General features: G+C 67.6%; 2 protein-coding genes across 2 annotated transcripts; both read right to left on the bottom strand.

Annotated features, from left to right (window-relative positions):
- Nucleotides 1-4,940: 4,940 nt before the first annotated feature.
- Nucleotides 4,941-5,829, bottom strand: INS (insulin). Its single transcript, XM_087822088.1, has 2 exons — nt 5,643-5,829; nt 4,941-5,086 (listed from the first exon to the last, which is right to left on the bottom strand). Exons 1-2 carry the CDS (start codon nt 5,827-5,829, stop codon nt 4,941-4,943), a joined length of 333 nt encoding a protein of 110 aa, XP_087678214.1.
- A 1,600-nt stretch (nt 5,830-7,429) lies between these two features.
- Nucleotides 7,430-14,036, bottom strand: TH (tyrosine hydroxylase). Its single transcript, XM_016216527.2, has 13 exons — nt 13,947-14,036; nt 12,358-12,570; nt 11,368-11,542; nt 10,982-11,070; nt 10,721-10,788; nt 10,365-10,415; nt 9,886-10,031; nt 9,646-9,781; nt 9,461-9,530; nt 8,940-8,996; nt 8,639-8,734; nt 8,306-8,439; nt 7,430-7,589 (listed from the first exon to the last, which is right to left on the bottom strand). Exons 1-13 carry the CDS (start codon nt 14,034-14,036, stop codon nt 7,430-7,432), a joined length of 1,485 nt encoding a protein of 494 aa, XP_016072013.2.
- Between the last annotated feature and the right edge of the window lie 4,045 nt (nt 14,037-18,081).

The raw sequence follows: 18,081 nt of genomic DNA, 5'->3' as shown, positions 1-18,081 counted from the left end.
GGGTTGCCCGCTGTCACTGTGGCTCCAGGAGGGGAGCACGGGCTCGACCACAGCCATCCCTGGGCTGGGCATGTACCCTGAACAGTGACAGCCCGACATGGACTCATTCTCAAGGTCCTGTTCCCCTGTGGGAGCCCATGCGCCTCCTCCAGGAAGGCTCCTGGCTTGCCCATCCTGATCCCCTCCGACCTGAGCTCTGATGGGCAGCAGGAGCTGAGGTGGGGCCACGGCCCTCCCCCCTCCTGTTTTCAGCTCTTCCTCCTGCCTGGGGTCCAGCCTTGCTGCCCCCCTTGCCCGCGGCTGGCCAAGAGCAGGAAGTACCCCCAGAGGGCATGGGACGAACCACCTTTCCAGGCCTTGGGGGAAGGAGCCCACCTTCCACCCTCTCCTCACCCCTGCCCTTGAAGCTGCCCTTGGACAGACTGAGTGTGTCAGACCCCAGAAGGGACCCAGGGAGGGCCGGGGAGAGTCATAGAGGAACAGGGGAGGCCAGGGAGGGACAGCAGGGACAGTCAGGGACAGTGACAGCCAGGACAGGCAGAGCCATAGTTTCACCCCAGGGTGCCCAGGTCCATCTCCTCCCTGTAACATTCTTGCCACCCTGTGGACAGACCCGCAGCCCGGAACCCGAGGCCTGGAGAGGGGAAGGCGTTTCCAAGGTGCCCAGAAGCGGGCCGGGGGGCGTGGGGGGCCGGCAGGGTGGCCCTGGGGGCAGCGGGCTGGAAGGGCCCAGCTCTGAAGCGGGGAATCAGCCTGAAGAACAAAGGTTTCGGCCGCAGGGAGAGTGGCCACAAGCTGGTAGGTTGCGGGGCGCCGGCTCTGTTTTCCAAAAACACAGATGGGCTGGGGGGGCGACGCGGCGCTGGAGCGAGGCCGGGAATGTGGGCCTGGTTCTGTTGGCTCAGCAGCTGGGGCACGTGGGCCGGTGCCGGGGGCGGGGGCCGGGGGCTGGCCCTCAGCGCAGCCCCAAGCCCGGCTCCCGGGCAGCCTCGGGCCGTCTGCGGGTGGGCGTGGGGTCCCCGAAGGCAAGGACTGGCTGGAGATGGGGAGTCTGAGGGGAGGTGGGTATGAACGGCAGGCCACCTGGGGCGGAGGGTGAGCTGAGGACCTGAGCGTGTGGGGACCCGGTGCTTGAGCCAGCACGGCCTGACCGGGCTGCAGGGGACCGTGGGGAGGCCCCTGCCCTGTCCCCCCTCCCGAGGACCCCGCCTGGCTGTTCCTGTACTGACGCCAGAAACAATAGTTGGGGAGAGAAGAGGGGCCAGTGCCCCACCACCCGCCTGTCGTCTCTGTGGTTCCTGGACACCCCCCTCCACATTCTTTCTGGAACTGACCTCCGGCCTCTCCACGCTGCGCGGGAGGCAGGCGATGAGGGTGGACGTGGGAAAGAACTGACCCCGATCCAGCTGGACCCTGCCTGGGGCCTTCTGGGCCTGGGGTCCCTGTCCCCAGAGTCCCGGCCTCATGTGAGCCTTCTGGCTGGAGGGGCGAGGTGGCTGCAAGCAGAGCAAAGGCTGCCTGGCTGACAGCGACAACCACCCCCGGCCCCAGCCTCAGTTTCCCCAGGGCCCTGGAGACCCTCAGCCAAGGCTCCCCGGGGCCCGGGCCCCCAGGCCTCCTCCTGCCTCGGTTTGCTCAACCATGAGTTAGGGGTGCCAGAGGAAATCACCCCTAAGGCCTTGTCGGCCTCTGATTCTGGGGCCCTGGGGGGTCAGACTCTCCCTAGGTGCTTTCCCGGGACGTTGGGGACCTGGCGTATTTGTCCCTCCGCTGCCCTGGAACCTGGGCCTGTGAGAGGCTGGGCGAGGGCCTGACTGGTGCTGAGACACTGGACACCCTGTCACCTTCCTAACCCCCCCGAATGCAGGTCCGACAGCCCCTCAGGCACCCCTGGGAGCCCCTGTGGCACAGGCAGCTGGGCAACAGGCCCTGCAGAAAGGAGGGGCCCGGGGAGAGCCCCCCCCAAGGGCAGCTCCGCAAAAGTGGGGCTCTGGCTCCCTCTGCTGGCCACACGTGTGAACGGCCACTCCAGCCCGCTGCCCAGTGCGGGCAGATGCCCACCGACGAAAGCTGCCCAGCCGGGGTCCTGGGCCTGCCTGAGTCCGGGGACAGACTCCCCAGGGTGGGCACACAAGTGTCCCTCTTCACATCTTAGCTGCACACAGGTGCCCGCGGAGCTCAGCCTGGGCTCAGCCGGGGGCTTTCTCCAGCAGCTCAGGCCCTGGTTCCTGGACCCACTTCCTCCCCCCAGGCAGACCCCACTGGGCACTGGGCACTCAAGGGCAGGGGGCCCATCTTGGCACCCCTATGCCCCTCTCTCGTGCCCTTCAGGGGCTGTCGGGCTTGGAGAACTGCGAGGATGGTAAATATTTACTGCCAACAGAAGGCAAACACTGCCCCACGGCCAGGTGGAGGTGCCAGTTCATTGTGCCAGGAGTGGCACAATCCAGGGAGCCAGCCTGGAGGCAGCCACCTGGCAGAATGTCCTTAGTGTGTGGGCACCAGAGGGACAGACATTCTGGCCCTGGCTTCAGCCCCCACTAGGAACTTGGGTGCAGCAGTGCTCGCCCCATGTGGCCCGTGGGATGGTGGCACACGGAACAGATGTGAGCAGAGTGAGTGGGGCGTGTGGGGGGGCTGCAACTCCATGACTCTCTTGGGAGACCTGGGACTCGGGGGCCCAGCAGGGTCAGGGGGCCTTTGGGACCAGCTGCTCACCCACCCCCCGCGCCAGGGTGACATGCGGTGCTGGACACTGTCGATCCCACTGCCAGCCCCACGGGCAAGTGGAGCTGAGTCAAAGGGCAGGCAGAGCCCGAGGACGTGGGAGGACAGGCCTCCGATTCCCAGAAGGGGAGGAGACCAGGCCTGGATGGATAGCAGGGCCCAGGCCTGTGGGCCTGGCTCCCATGGGGCAGCCTGGGGACCCCAGGAAGTGGGGCACCTGGGGTTCAGAGCCCAGGGTCTGATCTCACCTCCGCCTTCAGGACCACGTCTGTGCCAGGAACACGGGGAGACCCCCACCCCACCTTTCCTCGGACAGGGATGGGGGCCTAAGGACTGGGGCCAGAGGCTCCGGCGGAGGGTCTTGGGTCTCAGGAGGGGGAGGGAGGCAGGGCCCAGTCTAAGCGGGGCCTCGAGGACCATGTCACAGCACCACTGAGATTCCTGGGCAGCCTTCCCCATCCGAGGGCGTGACCCCTCTCCAGAGGCCCTGGGGGGCAGTCAAGTCACACCAGCACGACCCAGACCCATCCCGCTCTGAGTCCTGCCCGTCGGGGTAGCCCGTGCGCCCCAGACCCAAAGGGCCCCTGTTCCCCCTGCTCAGGGTCTGCTGGCACCCGAGGGGGAGGGAAGCCCCTGCTCCTCCCCAGGGTCCCTGGTCAGCAGGACCAGCCCCGGCGGCCCCTTCCCACCCCAGCTGGGCCCGGCCGGGCCTGCCAGCGCTCACGTACCTCAACTCCCACGGGACACCCCTGCCTCTCCCAGAGCTACTGGGGACACCTGGGTGCTCCCACGAGCAGCCCTTGCTGACCCCACCTCTCCTCTTCCGGTCCAGTGTCCACTGTCCACCCATCTGCTTAGCCCTGGCCCCCACTCCAGGGGCGGGGCTAGCTTGGGGCCTGTGACATCCCCTTTGAGGGCACCTATGTGGTCCCGGGGAGGGAGTGACCTGGGAGGGAGCCTGGGGGCTGCAGGAAGGGCTGCAGGGAGGGCAGGCGACTGGGCCTCAGCAGGAGGGTCTGCTCAGGCCCAAGGTGGCCTCTGAGTGGTCTGCAGCCCACGGGGCCGGGCCCAGGCCCGGGCGGAGCCTCCAGGGAAGGTGCAGATTGGTTTGGCTGGGTGGCTGGCAGGCTATCCAGGCCTCTGTGCGGTCAGGTGACCCACTGACCTCCCATCCATGGCCAGCTGGGCAGCTCTCTGGCTTGCAAGCTGGTGGCCTAAGTGAGTGCCCAGTGGGGCCACCCTGGGCTGCAGTGGGTGCTGAGGAGGAGGGAGGGTGATGGGGCCCTTGACGATTTAGACCTCGAGTGACCTTGTCTTCAGGCCCTGGTGGCACTTCTGGGGTGACCACCAGTGTGGGGCAGAGGAATGTGGCTGGATGGTGGGAGGAGAGGCCCAGGGGCAGTGGGAGTCCCAGCCCCAAACCCGGGCCCTGTGGGCTGCAGTTTGGGGGGACACAGCCAGGATGCCCCAAGTACTGGGTCCCAGGCCCCCACCCAGTGCCTGCGGCAGTCCCAGCTCATCCCCTGGTTCAGGGGTGCTGCCTGGCCCCTCCCGAGTTCCCCAGGGCCCTAGGGTGTTCCTCTGGCCAGATCTGGGCTGGGGCCACTGGGGGTCACTGCGAAAGGCCCAGTGTGGGCAGCCTCTCGTGCCCTTCTCTGTCCCCTGCCCCTGTAACAACCCACAGCCCAGCTTCTTCCCTCCCAGGGGCCCCCATCAGAAATAGCCCTAAAAGCGGGCCTCTGGGGCCATGTGGGAGAAATCTCTGGAGCTGCCCCATTCTGTTCCCTCGAAAAGCTCCCAGGGGTGCTGAGAGCTCAGGGCGTCCGAGCTGAGGGTGTCAGCTCCCACCCAGCCCCCAGCCCCAGCCTCCCAGAGACCCCACAACCCTTCCCTGGCCCGTCCTGAAGCAGTCGGGGCCAGAAGTCCTCCCAGTGACCGAGGGCAGGGGACGGTGGGCAGCCGACGGGAGCTGGCCACCTGGGGGGACCCTGCCTCAGGCTCCGGGCACCCCGTAAGCATGGGAGAAGTTGGGGGGCCAGTGCAGAGAGACGAGGAGGGGACTCGGGGAGAAGGCCCCCGAGCAGCCGTGGCCGAGGCGGGGGCCCCGTGTGTGCCCTGAGCACCCCTGCCCGCCAGCCCACCCGAGTCACACAGACGACAGGACCAAGGCTGGCTGAGGGCTTTATTGGGGGGCTGGGGTGCGGGCCGGGCTGCTAGTTGCAGTAGTTCTCCAGCTGGTAGAGGGAGCAGATGCTCGTGCAACACTGGTCCACGATGCCGCGCTTCTGCAGGGGCCCCTCCAGCGCCAGGGCCTGCAGGCTGCCCGCGCCCGGGCCCCCGCCCAGCTCCACCTCCCCCGCTGCCACAGAGCAGGGGTGGGGAGAGGGGACCACGGTCAGGGCAGACAGGGGACCCCGCCCAGCCCCCACGCCCGGCTCAGCCCCGGGAGAGCGGGTGCCGGCCACCCGCGTGGTCCCTGTGCCCCGCCGTCAGCCCCCAGGGCAGGGCCACTGCGAGAACCCAAACAAGTGTCCCTGGCACCTGGCGCCGGCCTGTCCCCCACTCCCAGTTCCATGCCGCCCGCCTCAGGCCCCGGGCCCACAGGCACCCCCGTTGCCCCCATGTCTCCCTGACTTCCTGGGTGACATTCCCCCCAGAAGCTGCTGCCAGCAGAGGCAGAGGGGGGTGGGGGGGACGGAGGCAGGGGAGGGGACAAGCCCACCCTCGGGTGTCGTCCGGCCAATACTGACCAGGGAGCTGGTCACTTTTAAGATGTGGCCAAGGGAAGTGTCCCTGGCGCCTGGCACCGGCCTGTCCCAGGAAGGTCACTTCTTTTTAAGCTCCCACCTGACCTCCTGGATGCCAGCCTGAGGCGGGGTCGGGGGTCGGGGGTCGGGGGGGGGGGCGCAGCTCACCCTGGGGGTCCGGCACCTCCCGGCGGGCCTTGGGCGTGTAGAAGAAGCCGCGTTCCCCGCACACCAGGTACAGCGCCTCCACCAGGTGGGAGCCGCACAGGTGCTGGTTCACGAAGGTCTGGGCAGGGGCGGGCGCCCAGGCGGCCAGCAGGGCCAGCAGGGGCAGGAGGCGCGTCCACAGGGCCATGGCGGGGCGTCGGCGGCCTGGGGACGGGCAGGGCTGATGCCGGTGCGGGCCAGGCCCCCGGGGACGCTCACCCGGCCTCACCCTCCGACGCGCTGAGGGAAGGCCCGAGTCCTAGAGACCCGGGGGCCCCGGGCCCGGCGGAGCCTCACCCCGGCCGAGGTCCCCTCACTGACCTGCTTGCTGACGGTCGGTGCGAATGCGGCCGGTCCGGAGGGCTGGGGGCTGCTGGGGCCGCTGGGCGGCCTTTTTTATAGCCCCCCGGCCTTCCTGGCTCATTAGCGCCCCGGGGGTGGCAGATGGCCCCGAGGCTGAGGCTGCAGTTTCTGGCTCATTTGCCCCGTGCTGGGTCCACGGAACCTGCCTGTGGTCGTCAGCACCTCTCGGGCCGAGGGGTCATTAGGATCTTAACGAGCGGCCTGATGGCCTGGCTGTGCCCACTCAGCTGCGGCAAATGCCCCCCAGGAGCAGAGCTTTGGTTTCCACATTTGTCCCGGGAGCTGGGGTGGCAGGAGGGGCTCTTCCCGCCCCAGCCCTAGAGCTCTGCCCGCATCTCCCGTCTGCCCTCAAGGCCTCATGGGTGGTCTGGGCCGAAGGGGAGGGACAGCGAGGGACATCTCCTCTCTGCTTTCGGTCCCATCCCCACCCGGCCCCAGTACAGCAGCTCCCCTGAGACCCCAGCTCCCCAGGGTGCTGCAGGGAGGGCTGGGCTTGGGGACCAGCAGCTGCAAGGCCCTCAGGTGACCCTGTTTCTCAACCTCAACGTGGGGACAGCAGCTCCGCTTCTGTGTTCTGGCCCCGGGACTCGTAGATGTGGCCCATCCACGTCCCACCCACCTGCCCTCTCGGCCCATCTTTCTGTGCTGACCCCTTTGAGGCCTGGCCCCCAAAACTCCAACATCCCCTCAACAGTCACATGGGCGGAGCCCCTGTGGTGCCCCAGCCCCCTCAACAGGCTTGGGGGAGGCCTGGACCCCCACCCTGCCCCCTGCTGCCTCTAAGCCTCTCTTGGTACCAGGGTCTTGGGGCCCTTCACCGCCGAGTCACCCGGAATTCAGTCCTTTACGTGAACCTTGGAGACCACCCGCCCACCGGCCCAGCTGTGAGCCCTGCCCCTGGCACCCAGCCCCAGGTGGGGCTCCCGTGGGCCTGTCTCCAGGCTGCCACAGAGACGGGCCGCTCAGCCAGGACCCCTCAGCCCTCTGGAGCTCTGGGTGAGCAGGAGGCGCAGGCCGGGGGAGGCTCGTGCTGGCCCGGGCTGCCCAGGAGGCCTCCCCGGAAGAGGCAGGAGAGACCTCTGAGCAAGGCTGGGAGGGAGTGGCCGGGCCGTGGGCGCACGGACCGGACACCAGGCGGGCACGGGCTTCTTTCTTTTATTAAGATTGTAAAGGGGCAGCACAGCGCGGCGGGTACACAGCGTGGCGGGCAGTGTGTCCAGACAAGGACACCGCAGGCAGAGCTGAGAAGCACAGGGGGGCTGGTGAGGTGCCCCGGGCAGGGAGGGTCTCCGGCGAGCTCGCGTGGGCAGGGCCCGGGAGGCCGGGGAAGGGCCGGGGACTCAGAGGCCAGCCTCCCAGGGCCCCCGGGGTCGTGCGCCCCGCACCTAGCTGATGGCACTGAGTGCGTGGGCGAGGGCATGCATCTCGTCCTGGATGCCCTCCAGGGAGCGCCCGATGGCGCGGGGACTGTCCAGCACGTCGATGGCCTGAGTGTATGGGTCAAACTTCACGGAGAAGGGACGCTGGATGCGGGAGGCGTAGCTCCTGGGGACAGGGTGGCATGGACCCTCAGTCACCCGGCGGGGACTCGGGGGCCTTGGGGGGGCAGGGGGGAGCTGGGGCAGCTTGGGGCAGGGTCTGTGGCCTCCAGGACACCCCATCCCTCCCTGCCCAGTTCAGCCGGTCCTCCAGGAAGCCTTCCCAGATCGTGCGCCCTGGCGAGTCCCAGTTATGTCTCTGTCCTTCAGGGCGGGTGTGGGATCCAGGCCTCCCCTTCTCCCCACTCTGGGGACACAGCCCCTAGGCCTCAGTTTCTCCTGTGACAACAGGAGCCCGGTCCTTGCCCAGGATAAAGAGGTGGGGTGTGCCCGGCTCGGCCTGACTCCCACTGCAGCCCAGGCCCCTGCCGTGGGAACTCCTCCCTCCCTCTAGGCCCCCCAGGCTCCCCCTCCCCCGTCTCCATCCCACCTTGTGGCCCCAACTACTCAGAGGGAGGAGCTGGGAGGGACCCCCACACACATCCTTCTAACAAAGGTCAGACTCTGCCTTTGAGAAGCCCGGCCTTGACTTGACCTTGACCTGGCGGCCAGCCTCAGGTCTCCCCCTCCCCGGACCTTCGGGGGTGCTGCCGTGGGAGAGGTGTTGTAACTGAGGTGGCCAGTTTTCTCCTCTGTGAAATGGGTTCACAGGCCCAGCCTGCCCACAGGCTCACCCAGTTTGGGGGCCAACGGGGGTGGTCTTGGCCCTGGGAGCCGGCCCACCTGAGCTTGTCCTTGGCGTCGCTGAAACTCTCAGACACAAAGTAGACGGACTGGTACGTCTGGTCCTGGTACGGCTGCAGGGCCGCCGCCTCGGGGTCGAAGGCCCGGATCTCGGGCTCCTCGGACAGTGAGTGCTGGAGGGAGGCCTCGGTCACAGGGCCAGCATCCCAGGGCCCCTCGGAGTAACCGGGTGAACTCCCCCTCCTCTTCCCTGGGTCCTCCCAAGGCAGGATGGGCAGAGAGCTTTCTCAGCTTTCTGGGGAGGCTGCCTTCCCCGCTGGCACCCCGACTCCCACCCTGCCCCCTTGGGGGCTCCTGTGGAGAGGGTCTCACCAGGAGCTCCCCGTAGGAGGACAGTAGCCCAGCACCGTAGGCCTTCACCTCCCCGTTCTGTTTGCAAAGCCCGAACTCCACGGTGAACCAGTACAGCTGCGGGGACAGCGCCCGTCGGCGGGGACAGTGGCTGCCCCACTGCCCCCCCCCGGGCCACCGCCCACCCAGGCAGACCAGGGTGATCCCAGCGTGAGGGTGACCCTCCCTGGACAGAAGCAGAGACCTCCACCCAGACGGAGGGGCCCGTCTTCGCCCAGGGGTCCTGAGCCCACCCACAGGCCCTGCAGGGGACGGAACCCACTGTGGACAGCTTCTCAATCTCCTCGTCTGAGGCTCCCAAGGACGCCAGGCCGATGTCCTGCGGAGGGAGGAAGAGGCTGACGGGGGAGGGCTCCCCACTATTGTGTGGGCGCCTGCACGAGGTGAGGGCCCTGGGGGCATCTGCGACCCACAGGGGGCCCTGGGCTCTCATCAAGGGCTCAGGGCAGCTCCTGCTGTTCCCGGGGCAGCCAGGAGGGGGCAGCGCAGGCCACGGGAGTCCTCCCCAGCGGGTCCCCTGGCTCCCCGGCCCAGGCTGACTTCCCGAAAGGGTGCTTCATGGCTTCTACAAGGTGCTCCTCCTGGGACAGGCCTGAGCGCCCCCCATGTCGGGGTGACTCATTGTCCCTGACGTCTCTTGGGCCCTACTGGGCACAGTCCAGCCACGGAGGGGCTCAAGCACGGTGCTGGGGTGCAGGGTGGCTCAGGCCCCCCCCCAGCCCCAGGCCTGGTCCCGCAGCCCCAGCTGACCCCAACTCATAGCTTGAGGCCTCAAGGACACACCTGGGAGAACTGGGCAAAGGTGCGATCCGCCAGCATGGGCACGTGCCCCAGCAGCTCGTGGCAGCAGTCCCTGTGCCAGGGGCGGGGAGAGAGGGGTGGTGGGGCTGGGGACCAGGGCCTGCCGCCCCCCTCCCCTCCCCCATGGGGACAGCAGGCCCGGCTGGGGACCCTCCAGGTGCACTCACGGCTCCGGGGAGTGCATGGGCGAGGAGGCGTGCCGGATGTACTGGGTGCACTGGAACACGCGGAAGGCCAGGCTGGCCAGGAAGTCCCGGGCGGACAGCAGGCCGGCCACGGGCCGCAGCTGGAAGCCCGTCTGCTCTGCAGGGCCACGGGGTGGTCAGAGGCCCGGGGGGAGGCTGGGGCCAAGGCGCGGGCGGTCCCCGGGCCCTCCCGCCCAGGGGCCCAGGGCCCGGGGGCTGCACCCTTCAGGAAGCGGGAGACGTCCTCCAGCTGGGGGATGTTGTCCTCCCGGTACCCGCAGAAGCGCTCCAGCAGCTCAAATGCCGCCAGGTGCTCGCGGCAGGCGTGCGTGGCGTACAGGCCCTTGAGCGTGGTGAACACCTCCTTCCTGCAGGCGGGCAGGGGACTCAGGCCTGTCCATGCCCCGGTCCCCACATAGGGCGGCCCCGCTGGCCTCTCCTGAAACCCTTGGCCACAGGGAGGGGCCTTCACCCGAAGTTTGGGGGATTCCAGGGGACGGGGTGGGGGTGGGCAGCCCTTGGCTCCCTGGACAACCCACCCAGGCCACCTCTCCTTCCAGGCCAGCATCTGGAGCCTCAGGAAGTCCCCCCCACTGGCCTTAGTCTGTGGTGCTGGAGGCTGCTGCCCTCGAACTTGGGGCTCTAGAAGTCACCCCCGGGCCCTCCCTGTCCCTACCCCAGCCCGCCGTGACGGGTCTTACCAGGTGGCAATCTCCTCGGCCGTGTACTCCACACGGGGAATCGGGTCACCACTGTGGAGGGATCGGCAGTCAGGCAGGGCCCCCTTGGGGACAGTGTGTGGGGGGTGGACAGGAAGGACTCGGGCTGAATGCCCAGCCGGCTGTGCGGCCTCCACAAGTTGCTTGACTGCTCTGTGACTCGGTTTGCTTGGTTGGGACTTGGAGACACGTGGTGACCACAGGGACAGTGGAGGTGGTGGTGCTGGTGACAGAGCCGTCCCTCCCCCGGGCCCCGGCAGGTCTCGGGCGAGGCTGTGGGCCAGGGCCTGGTCCCAGGGACTGAGGCCCCGGGGGGCGGGGGGAGGGGGCGTCCTTACTGCTTGTACTGGAAGGCTATCTCGGCGATCAGCTTCCTGCGCTGGCGGTACACCTGGTCGGAGAAGCCCTGGCGGCAGAGCGGGCACCTCAGGGGGCTCCCCTGCCACGCCCCTGCCCCCACCCCCCAGCCCGGCTGTGACCTGTGCCTGGGGGCTGCACCTGCTGGAGCCGGACACCCCTCCCGGGTCAGCCCGGGTCACGCCCACCGCAGCACACGGGACACGGTCGGGGCCGGCAGGCCTGGAGAGCCGCCCACTCACCGGGTGATCCAAGTCCAGGTCAGGATCAAACTTGGTGACCAGGTGGTGACACTTGTCCAGCTCAGAAACCTTCCTTGGGAACCACAAGGCTTCCCCGAGGACGGAAGGAAGGGGGACCCGTGAGCATCAGGCTGTGGCCGGGCGCGGCCCACCCTGGACGCAGCCTTCCCTGGACAGCCTGGGGGCCGGGGGCCCGGGACTGGGACAGCCGGAGACGCCCCAGGCCTGGGCACAGGTGGGAAACAGGAGGGCCGACGACCGGAGGCCGCAAGGAAGGGAGAGCCCCAGCCGCGCCACCTGGCCACGTCAGGGTTCCCCTCGGGGGCCTCTGCACCCCCGAGTTTCGGGGTCACGTGGTTGCTCTCGGGACAGAGGAGCTGCCCCACCTTTGTTGTCCCCGGGGCCACGCACGTCCTCCGCCACCCGGCGCACGGAGCTCAGCAGGTTGGGCAGGTCGGCGCTGGGCACCTCGCAGCGCACAAAGTACTCCAGGTGGGGACCCCCCGCCCGGGGCCGCTGCGCAGGACGGGTCTCCAGGTGAAGGATTTGGGCTTCGAATGTCTTAAGGAGCAAGAGCGGGGGAGCGGGAGGGAGAGATGGAGAGAGACAGGGAGGGGCAAAGAAACAGGCTCCCGGGGCCCGCTCGCCCTGCCCCGGACACACAGACCCTTCGGCCTGGGGGGGCTGTGGCTAGGAAACGGGGTTTTGTCTCATTTGTCACAGCCGTCCCCTTGACCGGTTTTCTGGGTGGTGCCAGCTGTGTCCCTCGGCCACCCCCAGGCAGCCCGACTTCCCCACCGCTGCTCAGAAGGTCCCTCCATCCTGGTGGCCTCCTCTGAGCCCACAAGCCCCACCCAGAGCTGGAGGTGGGAGGTCAGGAAGCTCAGACCCCCTCGAAGCCACACTGAGCCCCAGGGGCTGGCAGGAAGGGTCCGTCAGCTTCGTCACCCAGCAACGAGGGTGCTGGGTCTCCAGGGCCCTCCGGCCATGCAGCCGTCGTCACAGGCTCCGGAGAGCAGTCTGGCCTTAATGTCATTTGGGCGCCTGTGCCGGAGGCCAGTCTCCCACCCACCCGGCCTGGTGTGGCCTGAGTGGCCCATGCAGACAGCTGCCACATTAGCCATCAGGGACCCCGACCCCCCCACCTGCCCTGCTGGGAGCCATGCCCACTCCTCCGTGTGTGCAGGGTGGTGGGTGTGGGGCATGGATGGGTCCACGGGGCTTGGTGGCCTCATAGGGTTCCCGAGAACCTGGGGCTGTGATAGGGGCTGTGCCCCCCCAAAGTCCTAGCTCCCTCTCCTCTGCGGCCCTCAGTGGCCTGAGTCCCGCTCACACCGGCCCCCAGGTGCCCACCATGGGCCCACTGCCACCTTCACCTCAAACGCCTTCAGGGTGCGGGAGAGGGGAGCGGGCTTGCCCCCCCGCAGGGTGAAGAGCAGGTCCAGCCGGGCCTTCCCGTCCCGCTCCACGCAGGCCCCGGCCCCCAGGGGCTCTCCTGGCTCCGCGGCGGCGGCCGCGGCCTCTGCCTTCTCCCGCTCCTTGCGCGCGTCCTCGATGAGACTCTGCCTCCGGCCGATGAAGCGCGGGGACTGTGGGGACAGGGCAGCCCAGCTCTCCCGCGCCCTGGGGCCCTGACTCACCAGCCCAGCCGCATCGGTGAGCACCTACTGTGTACACCGGAGGGACCGGCTGGCCGGGCACAGCCTCAGCCCCGGCCTCCTGGCGCCGAGGGGGTGGGGAGGCACCCACGGCTCCGAGATGCTGTGGCCTGTCCCCAGGCCTGTCCCTAACTGGATTAGGTGGCAGGAAGGAGTGACTCAGGAGCCTCAGCTGCTGCCCCTCGGCCCCAAGGTGGACAGCGGCCAGAGCCCGGGGTGGGGGGCAGCGAGCCTGGCCTCTGCAGAGCAGGGAGCCGCCCCCACCTGGCCCAGGTGCCCTCGATCCGGCCTCTCGTAGGAGTGACCTCTCCTCATGGTCCCTCCCAGCCCCTCCGCACAGCACAGGGACACCTGGCCACACTCCCCCTGCATCTGGACACCGGTGCTCCTGTCCACAGCCTGTCCCGGAGACTGTCAGCCCCTCGGGTCAGCGAGTCTGATGCCTCCCCGACCCCCTGCACAGAGCTCCCAGGCCTGGACGAAGGAGGAGTTGGGGGGGGGGGGGGCGTGTTGTATTCCCTGGAGCTGAAGTTCCAAGAAGGTTCTGGTGCCCTTGGGTCTGGAGCATGGGAGGTGTGTGCATGGATCCCCTCTCTGGGTCCCCACTTGACCTTGGGGTGTGGACAGAGCCAGGGCCCTGGGCCTCCACGGACCCCCCGAGGAGGTGCCTGCTCATTAAACCTCTGGAACCCAAACCATGTGGTGGTTCAAGGTCTAAAACAAAAACCCACTTTAAATGTTCAGGGAGCCGGTCATTCTGGGGCACCCTGGGGACAAACTGAAGACCCCTCTCCCAGGCCCAGGAGCCCCCCCACAGAGGGGCCGGCTGAGCGGGGCTGCCCAGCACAACCCTCTTGAATTCGGGGCTCCCAGGTGGCAATGGCTTGGGGACCGTCCTGGGAGGTCGGGACGCCCAGGGCTGCTAAGCAGGGGCTGTGGGACACCAAGGGCGCTCATTTTCGCTGGGACGTGGGTGCATGGGGGTGGATGGGTGATGATGAAGGGATTTGCCCCAGAACCCAGGACACCCTTCGGCTCAGGCCGCCATCCCCTAGGGGCCTGCACCCCCCACTGTGAGCTGTGCCGGGGCCTGGGACACCCTCACACACAAGCTGGGTCCCGACGACCCACCCACACAGACTCAGAGACCCAGACCCAGGGGGTGCCCACCCAGCCCGGGCAGGGGACGTGCTTGTGGCCCGGTCTCCCCGTCAGGCCTGGGTCCGAGTCGTCCGTGTAGACCCTGAGCCTGGGGACGCCTGGGCTTCTGGTCCACTTTGGCCAGTGGGCGCCCGCTGCCCTCTTACCATGATGGCCTCGGCCTGCTTGGCGTCCAGCTCCGAGACGGCCCTGCGGAAGCCCTTGGAGGGCGGCGTGGAGGCCCTGGGGGTGGGCATGGCACCGGCGAAGCTCAGGGTTCAGGGCTCTCTCCACAGCCCGCGGCCCGGCAGCCTCTTATAGGCTGAGCTGACGTCAGAGTCCCCCTGGGTCCCCCACCTCCCACCGCCTTCCCATCCCTCTCCCGCCTGCTGCCGCCCGAGGGAGGCGGGGTGGGCTCGGAGCAGGGAGCCGGCTCTGTCCCATTAAATCTAATTGCCTCCACTGTCACCCGCGGCCTAGCGCGCCTGAGTCACCTCGGCTCCGGGGGGCCTGCTCTGCGGGCCAGGGGCAGCTGGAGTCCCCCGGCCCACAGGTGGGTGACTGGCGGGGATGCGGGGAGGCTCCCCACGGCCGTCTGCTGTGCAGAACCTGCACCTTGGGGCAGGTGCGGGAAACCAGGAGGAGAGACTGGGCTCCTACCCCGGGTGTCGGAGGCGATCTGCTTTTCTAGATGATTCTTCCCTTCACCAGTCTCCCAACAGGGTCCCACCATGTGTTTCCACCAGGAGCCGTCCGCAGAAGTGCTCTTGGCCCCCCCCAGCCCCCTGCGCCTGATCCCAGGCATCCGGAAGGACCCGAACTGTTCCAGAAGGACCCATCCCTCCAGCATGGAGGGGGCGGGGGGCGGGGACCCGGAAATCTCTCCTGATTGTGGTTCTGTGGGACCGGCTCCCCTGGGCTGCAGCCCCTCCTCGGGCCCCCCTCCAGCACCCGGATTCCCCGAGGCCCTCTGATCGCTCCTTGGGGGAACTTGCCCATCCCTGAGCCCCGAGGGTCCTGGATCCCCGCACCCCTCTTCCTCACTGAAGCTCCCCCGGGCCTCAGCCCCCACTTCAGCCGGCCCCTGGGATGAGGGGGCTTCTGGAGGCCTGAGGACAACGGGCCCAGAGTCCCCCTGGGTTCCAGACACCACATTTGTGGATGTTCTGGTGGTGGGACCCCAGCATCTCTAGGCCCTTCAGGGAAAGGTTTCCTCCCTCGAAAAAGGACACTCGAGGAAGGGACCCTGGGCATGGCGGGGTCAGCAGGGAGGGTGTGGACGGTGTACCTGGAGGCCCACTGACCAGCCGCTTTGCTCCCTTCCAGAGAGGGAGTGGGCCTGATGTGCAGCCACTGGAGATGGGCTTTCTGCGTCCGGCAGCCCAGGGGGACATACTGGACACAGCAAGAGCCAGAAGGCCTGTTCTCCATCCCCACCTCCCACAGGTCCGCCCCTGGCTGGTCTCCATGTGACCTCAGACCACCTCCCCGGCACCTCTCAGAACCTCAGGAACCACCATCCACAATTCATCACAGCTCCTCCCCTCCTGGACCTTCCCCAAAAGTGTTCTGATCACATAATTCCCTTGCTCCACAACCCCCCATGGCTCCCCATTGCCCTCTGGAAGCAGCCTCCCCTCACCTACTCCTGCTGGTCTTCTTGCCCTTCCTCCTCCAGGAGGGTTTGGTCTCCATGATACCCAGTTTGAAATACCATCCCTTACCCCCTTTTTCTCCCGGCGAGCTCCTACCCATCCCACAAAACTCAGCTCAGCTGCCGCTCACTCTGCACTGCCCTCTTTCTTGCACCTGGTGTTAACCTCCCCAGCCTCTGCGCTCCCCTGGCTTTCCCTCCTCTGCAAACTTCCCGAGGGCAGGGACCCCACCTGCGTGGCTCACAGCTGCCTCCCAGTGCCTGGGGCAGGCCGGGGCCTGTCACATCTCCTGGACTCTGGGCAACTTGAGAACAGTTTCCAGTGGCGTCTGCCTCCCGGCCCTGGTCCAGAGGAGGTCTGCCACGGGGAGGTGTGCCCGAGGGCACTGCCGGGATCTGCCCAGACTCCAGCGCTGACAGCGGGGGCTGGGCTCCCCCGAGTGAGCTGACAGGGTGGTCTGAAGGCTCCCGCTGCCCCATATCCGTAGCTGCCCAGCTTCCACGCCTGGCCTCTGATCTGGCCTCCAGGCCTCCAGCAGCTCGGGCCCCGCCCTGGGCCTTCATCTGCCCCCTCCAGGAGGGCTGCTGGGGACCCTTAGTGATGTGGGTCCAGCCCCATCTGTTTGCTCAGAGGGGGTGCAGGGCCGGGGGCGGACCGATCTGCTAAATACCACATGGGGGGAGGCCTCTGCTGGTGTGGACATAACCTTTTGGCAAATGTCTCCTGCGACACAAATTCTGTTTCTAATTCCTTTCCTACCTGAGCCGGCTTGGAGCTGGGTGGGAGCTAAGCTTTTCCAGTTCTCCCCTGGGGCCAGGCGACCCCAACTATGTCCCAGGCCCGTGCTGAGGACCAGAGCTGGTGGACACCCTTTGAGGGGACACTGTCCCCCTGTCTGTAGGCTCATCCATCTGTGTTTCCCCCGTGCATCCAGGGAAGCCTTCCCCACACTCCAAGGCTGGCGCACTCAGAAGCGGCCCCTGGTCCTCTGGCTGTGCCCAGGTGTGTTGCGCCCTCCACCCCAGGTGGTGAAGGCACCCACCTGCCTCCTCGCCTGGTTCCCCCTTATCATCTCCCTCTTCCCACCCCCAGGCCCCCCTCCATCCTAGGCACCCTGAGAGGTGAACTGCAGCGTCTGCCTTTACCGGCGTGGCATTATGGACCCATTCTACAGCTGGGAAGACTGAGGTGAGTGATCTCTCTCTGGGTCCTGCAGCCAGTGTTCCCGGGCTCCTGAAATTGCCTTTTCAAGGGCCTAGTGATGTCTGTGCGCAGGGCCTGTGGGTGGCTTAACAGGTTGATGCTGCTAGTACCCCTGGGCGAACGGACGCCCCGAAAAGGAGGGCTGGGCTGGAAGGGCCTCTGCAGGAAGGGGGAGGAGAGGGGCAGGATTGAGCGGAGGGAGAAGAGTGGGCTTTGGGGGTGAACTGAGAGGAGGGGCCGGCATGGGGGTGAGATGATGAAGGACGTGGCCATGGCCAGGGCTCCGACCACCCTGTCTCCCCACCAGCTCAGCCCTTGCCTCCCTGTGTACCCCCTCCCCTCACAGCCTCGATGAATGATCACAGCTCCGGCTGCAATCAGGAGGCCTTGAGCTCCACAGCGTCTTTCAGCAGCGAGGGCCTCGGGGACATAATAGCTGTAATGACAGTGAGCCCTCCCCCCAGCATGGGCATGGGGCACCTGGTGTTGACATGGGGAGCCTGGCCTGGGCATGGGGTGCCTGGTGTGGGCGGGGCAGGGCCAGCAGCATTCAGCCCCTGCTTTGGGGTCTCAGGGCTGCTTCCCAGGCCTCGGGGCTGCTCCCCCAGCTGCAGACCCAGCCCCTCGTCTCCTCCCATAACCCAGACCCCCAGGGAGGGGCCCAGAGATAGCTGCAGAGGAGAGAGGAGGGGGCACAGACCCAGGGCCCTCATCCTGTGGCTCTGCAGGACCCCACCACCAAAAATCATGTGGGAACAGTCAGGGAAGGGGGCTCCCCAGTGATCTGGGGTCAAAGGTCCCTTCCAGGGTGTGAGGTGGGGAGGCCTTTGTGTCCTGGGAAGACACACACACACAGAGCCCAGCTGGCCAGGTCCACCCCACGCTGAGCCCGGAGCCTGGGACCTGTGTCCCGCTCACAGGGAGACGGACCTGCCCGGACACGGACACACTCAGCTCTCAGGACAGGGCACTCAGGATGTCACGCTCCCCTGGGCTGTCCCTGGTCCCTGCGGTTCCTGGGTGCAGCAGGGACTGTGAGGCCTGCCCCCACCCCCTCCTGGGGCAGCTACATAGACCCCCGCAGAGAGCACACACCCACCCACGGGTGGGGGGTTATCAGGGCCGGAGTCCTCGCCTGGGCCCCCACCTCCAGCTTCGCCCCGCCCGGGCGCCCCAGCGTTTGGGGGGTGGAGAAGGAATCGCCCACCTTCCTCCAGCTCTAACAGGGCTGAAGATTCCCGGATACGCGGCTGTCAGAGCTGAAATGTCAGAGCAATTAGCCCGAGGAGGCCGCCCGATGGAGGCGGCGGCAGGCGAGACCTGCGCAGGGGGGGATATCGACAGGCCGGGCCTGGGCGGCCTCGGTCGATGGGGAGCGTTTAGCGGTAATTGGGCGGTCGGAAGCCAGCGGGGCAGCAGAGTGAGCGCGGAGCGGGTCATGTCC

Source organism: Miniopterus natalensis, chromosome 11 (assembly GCF_054644295.1).
Source record: "Miniopterus natalensis isolate mMinNat1 chromosome 11, mMinNat1.hap1, whole genome shotgun sequence".
Taxonomy (NCBI): Eukaryota; Metazoa; Chordata; class Mammalia; order Chiroptera; family Miniopteridae; genus Miniopterus; species Miniopterus natalensis.
This window is presented reverse-complemented; position numbering and strand designations above follow the sequence as displayed.